The sequence below is a fragment of the Hyalella azteca genome, unplaced genomic scaffold (assembly GCF_000764305.2).
Source record: "Hyalella azteca isolate HAZT.00-mixed unplaced genomic scaffold, Hazt_2.0.2 contig6127, whole genome shotgun sequence".
Classification (NCBI taxonomy): domain Eukaryota; kingdom Metazoa; phylum Arthropoda; class Malacostraca; order Amphipoda; family Hyalellidae; genus Hyalella; species Hyalella azteca.
In genome coordinates, this window is record NW_025936295.1 from 714,404 (window position 1) to 729,593 (window position 15,190).

At 36.2% G+C, this 15,190-nt stretch overlaps 1 protein-coding gene across 1 annotated transcript; it reads right to left on the bottom strand.

Annotated features, from left to right (window-relative positions):
* Window positions 1-1,292: 1,292 nt before the first annotated feature.
* On the bottom strand, window positions 1,293-10,001 carry LOC108669013 (dachshund homolog 2-like). The gene is made up of 2 exons (XM_047880743.1): window positions 8,574-10,001; window positions 1,293-1,380 (listed from the first exon to the last, which is right to left on the bottom strand). The coding sequence occupies exons 1-2, from the start codon at window positions 9,188-9,190 to the stop codon at window positions 1,293-1,295; spliced, it is 705 nt and encodes a 234-aa protein (XP_047736699.1). The 5' UTR covers window positions 9,191-10,001.
* Window positions 10,002-15,190: the final 5,189 nt, after the last annotated feature.

Genomic DNA, 15,190 nt, shown 5'->3' on the forward strand with positions numbered 1-15,190 from the left:
TTGAAAACTACTAGCAATAAGCGTAGAAGTTAATATTGATTGTGATCTGAAACAAAGCTCTGACATTCCCATGTTGTAGTCCTAACTCAAATTGATTTAAACGTCGAAAGTGGGAGAAGGTTTATTTTTCAACCACTCACACCCGAACAGAAGTCCGTCATGATCCAAGTCTGGGCAAATTCAAATCTAAACAATAGTTTTGCGTTGGTAATCAACACCTAGAATGGCCCAGAGACCCAGTGTATTTCCAGGAATTTCATCAGTCGTTTTCGAGAATTTTGTTATCCCTAACAGCTCTCTCTGAATACCGACCTGATTTGGTGCTGGTCTTTACTTCCTATTCTTTCAAGCGAGCAGTTAACTCCTGTAAAGTTACTGTAAAAATACCTTCACTGTGAGTGGGTTTTTTACACTCAGTAATATGCAGCTTGCAGTCGCTATGTGATTTTATTGGAATTTTATTTGTAAAAGCTTCTCATCAATTTTAACAGCTGAATTTTATTTACTTTCGAATTAATTACTGAAATGGATCGGGTGAAAGCATCAAAGAAACAAGCTTCGGTTTCAAACGTGAAACCAAATTTTCTATAGTGTATTAATTTTTTATTCATTTATATTTTATAAACATATTTGAAAATTTGAATGAAGAATGTGTTAATCGAAGTAGCATTTAAATTTTTGACGACTGAAATATGGTGAACTTCATAGCCATTAATTTGACAGAGATGCAATATGGAAAAATTTTTGTTTAAATCCTTTTTTCTATGGAAAACTCAGCCGTGAGACCATTCTAAATTGGGCAGAATTATTTTTAGAAGCAGCAGCCATATAATGTTTTTAATTAGGAGCAAATCATCAACGAAATTTCTAAGTGCAGTGAAGTGGAAATTTTTTGTGTGACTTGCCTTTAAAAAATCCACAGTGCATTGTTATGTCGATTGCATGCTCAGCTAAAGAAAATTTTGCTAATTAAGCTGAAAAACTTCTTTTTGAAAACAGTTTGACATGATGCATAAAGGAGACTAATTGAAGCACTAAACAAGCTCATATCATAATTAACTAAGTATCTACGTAATATCAAGCAGTGCACTGAAACAAAGAATCAAAGTTATAAGTAAAATTAAAGGACTTCAGGATTTTAGTGATGGGAGATTCTAGCATTCCTGTAAATAGCGCAACAATAAACTAACAAATATTGTGTAAAAATTTTTGAGATCAGTAAAAAAAATTTAGATCTGTTATTTAAAAAAAATCCAAGTAAAAGCAGCCATAGCAAATGAACTGGCAAGAACTCAAACTAATTTAAAAGAATTTTCGAAGGTGGAAAAGACAGAGAAATGTTCAAACCTTTCATTGAGGAAGGAAGATAACCTGTCCCGCCTTCTGGAACCAGAGAAAACGATTCTTTTAGCAATCGGGATATTATTGCCAAGTGGAAACTATATCCATAACATTAAATATCCAGGATTCTTTTAGCAATCGGGATAACATTGCCAAGTGGAAACTATATCCATAACATTAAATATCCAGACTTGAAGGCCTTTTACATTAATAGGAGCAATAGTTGAGGAATATGTATAGTTTCAGATTTATTAGACTGAACCAGAGAAAACGATTCTTTTAGCAATCGGGATATTATTGCCAAGTGGAAACTATATCCATAACATTAAATATCCAGGATTCTTTTAGCAATCGGGATAACATTGCTAAGTGGAAACTATATCCATAACATTAAATATCCAAACTTGAAGGCCTTTTGCATTAACAGGAGCAATAGTGGAAGAATAAGTATAATTTTAGATTTATTGGACCGAACTACGAAGCTTTGTATAACTTTTATGTTCACTCGCGAAATGGAAATACAATGTACTCCGCGAAATTGATTAAATTGGTAATCAATTGGACTTACGTCACAAATTTTCAGGAAACAGCTTTTTTAATAATAAAATAAAATATTCAAAGACTTTTGAGGATTGAGCAACATCCATTTATTTCATTCAAATGATTATGAGGAAAGAGAAAAAGCAAAGAAGTCGCTAATTTCTATCACTATTCTTTAATGGCTTTTATAATTGATTTTCGGTATTGATTAATTTATTTAAAATATTGGCACGTTGTGGCTTTTTATAATAATTATATAATGCACAATTTCTTGTGGATTTTCCAATTTAGCATGTCTATGTATTATATAAATGCTGACTGCTGCTCAAAATGTCAATAAATTTCCTATAATTTATTGACATTTTAAATATAATAATAAATAAATAATATAATAATAATATAATATAATAAAAATAAATAATATAATAATAAAATAAATTTCCTATAATTAGTAATAAAGAGCAAGAAATTCATCTCGATGAATCTGCACGATAATATCGCGGGAAATTTTCCAGTTCAAATCAAAAACCATTACTGCAAGGTAAACAATTTGTACTGCCAGTAAATATAAATCAAATATGTTAACTTTGAGCAGCTCGAGAAATCGAAAACTCAATCCAAGAGCTAGAAATTTTTCAAGAGTAATTCAAAAGAAGTCGAATAAATAATTATTGAAAAGTTTACACTAATAAATTCGACGTGGTTTGCACACTACTGTTAACCCAATTGGGTTTGAGGTATTTTAGCATCATTTGAACCTCGTATTACACCAGTAATAAAAGATACAACTTTTATTTCAAACGACAAATTTAATACCTTCAAATAAATCCGTTAGAATTACAGCAGTTAACATTGCTCTAGATTTTTTTGTCATATCCTCTAATTATATATATTACGTGATTAACACTTAATTATATTACGTGTTTAACACTTAATTATATTACGTGTTTAACACGTAATTATATTACGTGTTTAACACGTAATTATATTACGTGTTTAACACTTAATTATATTACGTGTTTAACACGTAATTATATGACGTGTTTAACACGTAATTATATGACGTGTTTAACACGTAATTATATGACGTGTTTAACACGTAATTACATTACGTGTTTAACACTTGAATATTTTACGTGTTTATAACTGTTTGAAATGCTGGTAAAATGAGAAAAAATCCCACCAGGCGTGGCTGTATAGGAGCTCCCCTGCATAAACGACATTTACGCCTAATGCGAGGCATTCAAAATGCAAATAAGCCAAGACAATCGTGCGGTGTCTGACTTCATTCATACGCAATCATCTGTCTTATTTCCCTACAACTTGATCACTGTATTGGATTTCTAATGAATAGGTCATAATAAAATACCCTTTTCTATGTTAAGAATATAATAATAATAATAATAATAATAATAATAATAATAATAATAATAATAATAATAGTAATAATAATAATAATGACTTCATTCCCACAGCTCTTACGCAATCATCTATTTCCCTACAATTTATTCACTGTATTGGATTTCCTATGAATAAGTCATAGTAAAATACTCTTTAATGTGTGATGTATAAATTTAGAAACGACGAGAACTACGGATGACATGGCCGTTATTTTAGACTCGGCTAATGAGAAATTAATGATTATATAAGTTTATTGATTGTTTCAATGATTGAATGCAATGCAAGGAGAAGAACATCACTGTGGAAAAGTCAAAATCAATTTTTCATCATGAATATGTCGTCAATGTAACGCAAACAAGCTTTGCAAACTTCTCTAAGTGTACATACGGTCTCCACAGCTACCGTATGTACACTATCTCTAGGATTATTACTGCAGGCACTGTATAATCATAACTAATGTATTTATTTCGGCAACAAATATCTCTCGTCATCAATTAACCTGCCAAGGTTGTGCCAGCGTTATTGCCACGTACGCAAGTTCAGTAACAACTTATCTGGGGCCATACTTTCATAACTGGCTAAGTGAACGTAAGTACTTACGCTCTAATTTCTTGTCTATGATTGGTGGATTTTGCTTGAAAGGCAGTCAATAATTGGCTGATGAACTTACGATGTTTTAACTTTTTTTTTTTGAAAGTATAGGCCCAGATCTGTACACGTCTCTCTATATATATATAGAAGCGTGGGCCAGTTAAGTCATATTAGAGGACAGGAGCAGCAGTGAAAACCTCCTTCCATAGGCCATCACGGTGAGTCTCCCAAGGAACCCAGGTCGTCTCTACCGTCGTCAGGCTATCAAGTGAAGAGCTAACTGAATTACGCTCCGTTGGGTCGCTTCACTCGCCCTATTACATTCACAAGAACCGACCTGACGCACTCAGACTTCGCTACCTAGGCTTCACACGGAGAAATGAGTGAAGCTTTGTCCAAATATCGATGCACTTTTGTGCTAGTGTGTGTTACTGACCCATTTGGCCCGGTAAAGGGGCTTATAAATGCTACGTTTACTCTGGGTAAAAACTGGGTAAAAGTTTGTGTCATTTAATGTATAATAATACATGCTTATTGTTCTGAGTGTTGCTTTCCGTCGGTGTAAGTAATGAAAGTTTTACGTCATCGAATCGTCAATATCTGCCTCTAAGATAATGAAATTAATATGATGAGCGGAAATCCATCCGAGGTCCAAGGAATGAAAAAATTGATTGATTGAGCTTATTGATATGAAAAAAATGTATTTTCGGTTTCGACCAACGACCCCCGCCAAACTGATTTCGCCATTCCATATTGGAACCTCCGGGATAATTTTTATGGTACGCTTATTCCGTTAATATTTGACCATATTTAATAGATATAGTATAAAATGAAGCATTTTATATACTACTATACTACAAGTGAAAATTCATCCGAGAAAAATTACATGAGATACTCTAAATCGTCCCATTATTAATTATGATGCCTAATTGGTCTAATGATCACATTAGATAATTACACGGCCTCATGACTATTCGATGTACATGTCCCTTATTTCAGCCCACAAATACCGTGAACCCAATATTGCATTGACGAAATAAAAAAATAATAAAATCTAGCTACATATATATTGTGTTATTTAAAAAACTGTTAATAATCAAGATTTAGCTTAAATATTCCAATTTTATCTTTCTCATATGCTAAGTATATTAAACTTGTAATAATTTTCATATTTCCCACGCCAAACTTTCTCAAAATTAAATACCAGGATAATTACAGCTTCTCTATTCCCATAGAGTAGCTGGGTGAAAAACTTTCAACTTCTTCGGAAATAACTTTATACCGAAGTTTTTAAAGTTACAATTAGAATTTTGCCGCAACTTTATAAAAAAAATTTAATAAGTCAAACGGAATATCTTTATTTGAAAAATTATTGCTATTGCAAATACAAACGAAAAATATAATTGTAAATTTAAGTGATAATAACTCCTTGCTGTGATAATGTCCTTGGGTCGAACGCCATGTAACTAAAAATGCATAAAATTGTTTATGATAGAATTAATTATGAATTTATAGATTATATTTGTTTTAACAAGCGAAGTTGTTTTTATAGCTCACCGATAGCTGCGCGACCGAGCGATGCGACATGTGAGAGGGAACAAGCGGTGTCAGGTACACGTGTGTAGCTCAATTGTCATCATATGGTATATAATGATCTTATATAATATGATCATTATCTGAGCGTAATAATGCTTGACAATGATATTATATAATATGATCATTATCTCAGCGTAATAATGCTTGATAATGATCATATATAATATGATCATTATATCAGCGTAATAATGCTTTATAATGATCATATATAATATGATAATTATCTGAGCGTAATAATGCTTAATAATGATCTTATATAATATGATCATTATCGGATCATGATAACGCTTAATAATGATCTTATATAATATGATCGTTATCTGAGCTAAATAATGCATGACAATGATCTTATATAATATGATCATTATCGGATCACGATAATGCATGATAATGATTTTATATAGTATATTGTGTACAATATTGCAGAATATTTATAATAATAATAATATAATCAATCAATAACGACTGATTATAATAATAATGATGATATTATAATATAATAATTGATATCTTATTATTATGATGCATGAAAATAATGTTATAGGATTTATTCTACGCGATATTTATAATAATAATATTATCAAGATGTAAATTAATGATATTATATAATAGTATAATCATTATCATCCATAACAATACAGAACAGGATAGTTATTATGTTCACATGAAGTTTGGCATGAATACTTGTTAGTTTGGACATATAATGCACACACACTGGCACAGAATGAATACAAGCTAATAATTACTTAAATATACCTTTCAACATTTACTTCTTGTAAGAGGGTAAACGATCAATAATTTCGGAAATCCAAGACTAATGTTGTATATTGGGAGAATAGTTTCGGAAAATATCCTAAAATCCAGCATGCCTAATAAAGGATGGGAAATTAAAATAAATCAATTTTGCATCGTTTGAACGCATATATATGTAGCAATTGACCGATTAAGCAGCTAAAAGATGGAATTGAGAAGAGAGTTAAATATAATGTATTTGAATGAAACATTCGTTTTGTACGGCCCTAAAACCCCGTACGTATGAATGAGAACCTTCACAATAAAGTTTCATTTTTGCAATTTATTTGCATTAATTAACTTTACTTCACACAAGAATTAAATTTTTTCAATTTATTTGCATTTAATTTCAAGTGCTTCGCCCAAGCCTGTTCATATTCGAAGGAAATCAAGCATGGCACAAAACAACTCGTATCTGGAGCATACATTTTCTCTGTTAAAAGTACATTCCCACACTGTATGGCAGGGGGATTATCCTTGTTAGAATAACCATCCTATACTGTATGACAGGGGGCTTATCCGTGTCAGAATAATCATCATATACGGTGTGACTGAGGGCTTATCCATATCAGAATAATCATCCTATACTGTATGGCTGATGGCTTAACCGTGTCAGAATAATCATCATATACGGTGTGACTGAGGGCTTATCCATATCAGAATAATCATCCTATACTGTATGGCAGGGGGTTTATCCGTGTCATAATAACCATCCTATATACTTTATGGCTGATGGGCTTATCCGTGTCAAAATAACCATCCTATATACTTTATGGCTGATGGGCTTATCCGTGTTAAAATAACCATCCTATATACTACATGGCTGATGGGCTTATCCTTGTTAGTATAATCATCCTATATACTGTAATGGCTGAGGCATTGAATTTTTACTCAGCATTACTATAAGCGGCTCTGGTCGTTACAATCATTTCAATATTTAGTTGGCCGCATTATAATAGTCATTAACGGTAATGTTTTTGCACAGACAATGAATGTTAAGAAACGAATTTTTCATTACATGCACACATTTTGGAACAAAAATAAGCTGAACAAAATAAATTGAGAAAAACATTTTGATAGTCATTTATCCCCTTTTATGAGTGGCATAAGCCGATCAAATGAAATACCTATAGGATATTTGACCAGAAGAGTACTTTTCTAATCTATGGAGTGAATTTTCTATACGCATTTTTGCAATATGTGTCTACAGTTTATGCCAAGGAAACTGCCTTTAGGTTTACCAATATATTCGCTATTAAGAAAGCAGTAAATAATTTTCCAAACATTTTATTTTCCTTCTAATCATTAAATCTTCAATGTTAAAGTAAATATGTTAAGATCGTGATTAAATGTCAGGAACTTTTTACCATTTTCTCCTCATTTTCTACTTGCCTTGAATCATCATTGTTTTTTTCCTGTCTTTCTTATTTATTATTATGATTATCATAATTAATATTTTAAATTACAATATAATAAATATGATATTACTGGTCAGTCGATAATCTTCAAGTTTTGTCAAACATATTTACATTAATGAAAAACGGGTTAAATATTCCATAAAAATTATGTGCCATATAAAAAATCTACTTATTTCAATCAAAATCATTTTAAAAAACGGGAAGAATATCAAACTAATAAATATTTGTAACTGCCAGATGAAGACAAATTGTTTCTAAACTATCATGCCTAGTCTCAGTGCCTATTAAATTCGGAACAAAGCTCTGATTATTACATAATTCTTAAATAAATTTTGGTTGAATAATTAGTCCCACCAGTCATTTTATTCATTTCGGCCCTCAAACTACCCAGTGATTTTATTTAAAATAATAATTAAAATTTCCCCAGTCTTGAATTCATTAACTTCATAAATAAAAAATCACTGCCATGTGATTGATCATAAATAACCCACCTATAAAACACCTTGTGGAAAAAACATATTTATATCAAATGTCAAACAATATGGGCAGTCCCCTTGCACATTCAGATAAATTCATACACTATTCCTTGAAAGCATCTGTTTAATTTTTATTTCTTGTCAATAATTATAGGATAAAAGGATGTCCCTGAACTATACCCCTTTTTAAATAACAAAGAGTAGTCCCTGAACCGAACCTGAACTGTGTTGCAGTTATGGAATAAAGAGAATTTTCTGTACCACAAATTGCAGTTATATAAAAAAGAGTAGTCCCCGAACCGTGTTACAGTTACATATTAAAGAGAAGTCCCTGAACCGCGTGAACCGTTACATATTAAAAAGAAGTCCCTGAACCATGTGAACCGTTACATATTAAAGAGAAGTCCCTGAACCGTACCTTGCAGTTGTGCAGTCCTTGTATAGGATATCGAAGTGCTTCACGCAGAGTAACTTGCAGCGGTTAACCCCGGGCTGGATGGCTCCAAGACCTCTGAGAACCCGAACCTGCTCTACGTTACAGACCAGCGGTTCAATCCCCAGTCTTTTAAGCTTGGTATAGACCGTGTGTAGACCCCCAACCAGGTTCTTCAAGAAAAGCTCGAAGGCTTGAGGCAAGCATAGCATCGTCTCGCCATTGATGACGAAGGCTGCGACTTTCTGGTTTCGATAATCGAGGAGTTTGCATTCGTTTGCGGTGGGGTCGGACGTGTGGATGGGAGGGGGAGGAGGGGATGCATAATGGGGGAAATAAAAAGGTGGGAGGAAGTGGGGAGGACGGGATGTGGGAGGAGGAGATGGGAAGACAGGGGGTGATGGATGTCCGCTGGGTGAAATTCCTGTTGAATTACTGTGAAAAGAAGGTGCCGACACGAGCGGCGGGGGCGGTGGGCTGGTGGATGTTGGTGGTGTAGTCATGGGCATCGCTGGGGATAGGGAAGGCGGGGACCGACATCCCAGGGACCCTGGGGACCTCACGGACAGACCGTCCGTTTCCCCATTGTGCGTTTCATCCATTGTTGGACAGATTGCAAAATTACGCTTATTTCGTAAAATTTTACGATCTTACAGGATGTGAAAAAAATTCGATCAGTTTGACCACAAGTGATCAAAAGCAACTGATCACCACAATTTTCATCAAATCTTTATTACTCGAACGGAAATTTCTCAAGGAAACTAACTTTCGACAATTTCGTTACAGTCAAAACCGGTTTCAATTAGTTCTTGGTTCTGTGAATAATAATCTTAACTCACAACTGTAAAACAAAATTATACATTTTCAATAAGTTTTATAAATGAATATTGAAGGAAAACGGTCAAGTCTATACACAGGGAAAATCTTTATCACGATTTAATGTAAATTAAAAAAATTGTCGATGAAAAATGACTGCAGTGCCACAACAGTGCCAACTTGTGTGATGCAAACCAATCGACGATACAACACACCTCGAATATCTCCCGTCTTTTTATATAATCAGTTCACTGCACCTGATGAAAACTGTCACTGGTTTCACTTAGCATTCGCGCATCATCTCACCGAGGCTGCGCGCCACATTATCCCGCGAGATCACCGGACGCCACGAGACGCATCTGAAGACGAGTCTCTGCCTCGAAATCTAGTCGGTGAAAGCCAACGGGACGTCAAACCTTCTTGAAATTCTCAACTCACGTTTGCTACAAAATATTTTCTTAAAGCCTTGGACAAGAATACCGAAACATGAACACAGCTCTAGTGGCATCGAAGATCGTGTGTATGAGATGTCCGTATCAGGTCGGCAGCTGCGGTCGGCGTGCAACGATCGCTAGAAGGTCCCGCCGAAAAGCTTACACGACGACAAACGGCGCTAGAGTGACCCGACCACGTCGCCTGGTCTATCTTGGAGCGCTCTAGCTCACCGCCTCCCTCGCCACCCTCGCACTAGCCCTCCCTTCCTCCCTCTCTCTCTCTCTCACTCACAACACACAGAGACACACACGCAATACAAACACAAGTTTTAGCAAAATGTGTAAAGGTAATATGTGGGCTGTGTGAGCGTGTGTGATTCTCTACTGGGTGGTTTGCGAGGGAATTGAGCCCTTTCGCCCATTGGTTGCAAGCCTATAGGCGGCGTTCTCATTGGAGAAGTGGGAAAGGGGGCGTTCTGGAGGGCCGCCCCTTGCTCAAAGCCCACATCCAACTCTGCCGGCATTCAAAGGTATCAATATGTACCCATCCATCAATTTATGCTGCCTTTACTATTGTTGTTCAGTAAAATCCTTGAAGAGTCCTCGGCCTGACGTACGAAACACTGAATATTGATTTTTGACGGCCGCTGAAGTCTACGGACCCGCAACCCAGTGATCATGTAGTGGCATTATTCGTGATGTTCATACTTAGAGTCAGTAAGTCCCTGCATGCTCAGAGATCTCGCTCTGCTGCCCGGCTGAGTCGCAAAATGTTTCACGTTGCAAAATGTTTCATTTGTTTCAAATGTTTGTGTCGCAAAATGTTTCAGTTTATCCTTGCATTTCATTTGATGTCTGCGCATGTCTCGAATTCAGCGTGCGACGATCTAGTCTAAATTCTCGGGAAAATTTATTCCGATACTTAGATAAGGCAGGAACACAAATTCTTTTCGGTCCATTTCAAAGTTCTAAACATTGTGGATAAGAAGTTTAGTTTGACTTTATTATTGATAGGATAGAGAGATATGACGTTAAGTGGATTTAATTTATTGATGACACTATTTCAGTTATTTATTCTGGCAAGATTTCATCTAAATATCATTAATGGGGCACTCTGCAAACACGGGATAAGTATTTATTCTCTAGTACACAATTTGAGCGAACAATTTCGACCGATGGAATGTGACACCAATAGACCAAAATCACATCTTTTTGTAATTTGTAATCTCAAAAAGATATTTTAACCACCAAAATTGCTTTAATCTAATCATCGGTTTGTTGGAAGCCATTCAAGACGTTAGGCTGGCCATCCTTCACTCAGGGAAATGACTGCGACATTGTCCAAATTCCGATGCACTTGGGGCTTTGAGTAGAACATCCTGACCCGGCACGGCAGAAGAGCGTATCAGTGCTACGTCAGAAAGTGTGTCACAATTTGGACAATATATCCAGTAATTTTTCTCAATGCAGACATTGCGTCACAGGATGCATTGCGCGGCAGCGCAGCTCTGGACAGCGAAGAAGCGGCTCGTATTACCGCCAGACGCCGACCATGCGCCGGCGTATAAGTGGAAGAAGATTCCTGCACTGCGCCGGCGTATAAGTGGAAGGAGATTCCTGCACTGCGCCGGCGTATAAGTGGAAGGAGATGCTGCATGCTGCTATTGCTGCTCTTGGTGCTGCTGCTGTGGTATGCTGCTTGCTCCTATAACTGCTGTGTTATGCATTGTCACTGCTTAATAAATCGGCCTCACCGAATCGACGCACCGAATTTCAATCGCTAATTTTTTTGTTAATCTAAAAATTATTTAAAAAGCTGAAATTAATTCATAAAAGACATGAAACATCATCATTGCATTTCCTGTTACCCTTGAATTTTCCCGTTTTAAAAAATATTTCAACAGCGATCAATCTAATATACTTTCGCTCCTATTCTCCAACATTCTTAACTAATAGCTATTTAATATTCCTTGACTAATCAATCTAATCAATTATCTTCAGCCAGAAGCTCAATAATGGTCAATACACAAGCACTAACAATACCCGCCCACCCGCTGTGGTCTCAACGCAAGCGCACCAGGAATGGGCACATGTGCAGCAGGAATGGCCACATCTACCGCATTCCAGATATCATTGGCTTTATGAAATTCCTGTTGTAGGATCACTGGCCGGCCGGCATCAGTGCCCGGAATTTCAGGTTTCGGGTCTGAAAGCATCGGCGCTCCGCAATTTGCTTTGATCTTCCGCTCGCGTATGCGGCGAAGGTCAGCGTGAATGCGGGTAACTACAACATACGCTAACGCGATGAGCGTGTAGCTGTAGCAACTATATTTATAAGCAATAAATTATAATGAAAATTAATAAGAAAGGAATTAAGATTTTGCTTGAGTTTGCAAAAGCAAAATTAAGATTTTGCTTTTTTGCTCTGAATTAAGATCCCCGCCTTCCTGTAGACGTTATTTTCGATCAATGTACAAAAATTAATGATGTTCAGAACGAAATGAAATTCACGATTCATTTGCAGAATTGTTTAATCTAGCTACTAGTTGGCACTATGTTATGACTATACTGTATAACCATTGCATCACTGATAGTGACTTATACGCTTCATAACTATTGTGACAGACATCATTCTACCTATTGTGTCTGAATATATGGCATAATACAGAACTTGTTGTATCCGGTGCAACTAAAATTCTATGATAACTAGGAGTCGCCTAGCGTATCTATGTAGGTTATATATATTATGGTTTATCTTTGACATTCGCCATATCTATGTGTTCTATGTTCTTAGATATGCTCCACTATGTTCCATATTTGACACTATGCTCCAAGTTTCACACTATGCTCCACTATACTCCACTATGCTCCACTATGCTCCAATATGCTCCACTATGCTCCACTATGCTCCACTATGCTCAACTATGTTCCAAGTTTCACACTATGCTCCACTTTGCTCCAAGTTTCACACTATGCTCCAAGTTTTACACTATGCTCCAAGTTTGACACAATGCTCCACTATTCTCCAAGTTTCACACTATGCTCCAAGTTCCACACTATGCTCCAAGTTTGACACTATGCTCCACTATTCTCCAAGTTTCACACTATGCTCCAAGTTTCACACTATGCTCCAAGTTCCACACTATGCTCCACTATGCTCCAAGTTTGACACTATGCTCCACTATTCTCCAAGTTTCACACTATGCTCCAAGTTTCACACTATGCTCCAAGTTCCACACTATGCTCCACTATGCTCCAAGTTTCACACTTTGCTCCATGTTTCACAGTATGCTCCAAGTTTCACAATATGCTCCAAGTTTGACACCATGCTCCACTATGCTCCAAGTTTCACACAATGCTCCACTATGCTCCAAGTTTCACACAATGCTCCACTGTGCCCCAAGTTTCACACTATGCTCCACTTTGCTCCAAGTTTCACACTATGCTCCAAGTTTGACACAATGCTCCACTATGCTCCAAGTTGACACTTTGCTCTACTATACGCCAAGTTTGCCACTATGCTCCACTATGCTCTATTATACCAATATCTTCTATATTGGAACACTACCACATTACATTAGTTACCCCTGTTACTGTGCATGACTCATCGCGCAAGCAGTTGATAGATTTTATGTGGGGTTGATTCTGCATTCCCTAATTTAAACAAGCGATATTTTTGTTTTTGTTTTCTATGCATTTATTATTTACATTAAAATAATTTGAGCCAGAAAAATTTAAGCGTTTCATGGACATTTCAATAGAGAAAGTATAACCGGAATTATATATTTCGAATTCTATCGCCCGCGTATATCAGCAGAAACCAGACCTCACCCGAACATTCAGGAGGCTAGGCAATTAAACAATCTCAACAAAAAATTTTAAAGCAGAGAAGAGACCACAAAATATAGTTTGAAGGAAAACTTATCGGAATCCAGCTCAATTTTTAGCTAGAAAATTCTAGAAGAAAATACAATCTGTATTCATGTACTTGTATTATATGATCGTTAAACCGACGATGGAAATGAACCCGAAACTTTTTCAATTAAGATTTCATAACTTTTTGAAGCATTTCTTCATACTTAAACTATAGATTAATTTCAATACATTATTGAAAATATGTTGACAATGTCGCTTTGATTATGAACATTGACCACATTGGATGTGGCAACGTGTTTTTCAAAGTCATCTCTACCTGAGCAGCCTCGGCATGCGGCTATAATTGGGGAGAAGATCATCATGGAACGCGGTCTATTTAGAGACAATTATTGCTTAACGAATAACGATCGAATCGTGCTATCAAATAAGCTTTACTGTTTATAATACACAACATATTTCTTCCTGATTTCCGAAAATAGACAATTTTTAAAATCCTTTGTTATTATCACTCTCCATCAAAATTTTTCGAACTGATCAAGCTCTGCAAAAATCAAGATATTACATCGTCAAAATTTCTTGCCCCAATGGAGAAACTAAATTGTTTGTATTACTGGCACTACACTTCATCTATTCAGGAATGCATTTCCAGACATCACCTCGGCCTAGGCAACTTGATCGTCCTCAGGCCCACGCAGGATTCTTTTGTGCAGTATTCATCACTCAGGTTAATTTTGATCATAAAGTTTGCGCTGGTAGTATCGAGCAGCGATGCCAGCTGTGAGTGTGACCAATCCGCATTGTGATACGTTTAACCCCGCCGAGGTAGGAGGTCTTCGAAGTTCACACAAGGCGTGTTAACAGAGAACAATGGACCAGCACGATCTCTCTACCTCTCTCTTTATCTCGCCTTTACATGCTTGCTAGAATGTGTGTCTTCTGGACACACTTAAATTCCTGTGATGGCGCTGGTGCTCCGGAACACAGACACTTCATGCTTCTTACTGATTTCATGGAAGTGTCCCCATAGGGAAAATATTTCAGCGGTTATTTGTTTGCCCGGGATGAAGGTTGCTGCTTTGCTTTCGTATGGGATTTCATGAGGTAATGAGGACATGGGTTACAATTATAGTTACTGATACTCATGACAGTTGTCATTAGTATCAGTAACTAGTATAATTGTACTTGGTCTACAACTATAGTTACTGATAATCATGACAGTTGTTCACGAACGGTATTAAAACTTACCCCAGAGAGCTATTCGTGGCCCCTTCTACTACTGCAACTTCTAATACTTCTACCACCACTTCTACCATACCACCACTTCTACTACCACCACTTCTACTATACCAATACTTCTACTATACCACCACTTCTACTATACCACCACTTCTACTATACTACCACTTCTACTTTACTACCACTTCTACCATACCACCACTTCTACTACCACCACTTCTACTACCACCACTTCTACTA

Excerpts from the sequence above, each read along its gene's own strand:
- LOC108669013 (XM_047880743.1), bottom strand. The coding sequence starts at position 9,190 with ATGGATGAAACGCACAATGGGGAAACGGACGGTCTGTCCGTGAGGTCC. Across the intron at positions 1,381-8,573 it reads AAGGACTGCACAACTGCAAG|GCGGGACAGGTTATCTTCCT; the intron begins GTACGGTTCAGG and ends TGGTTCCAGAAG.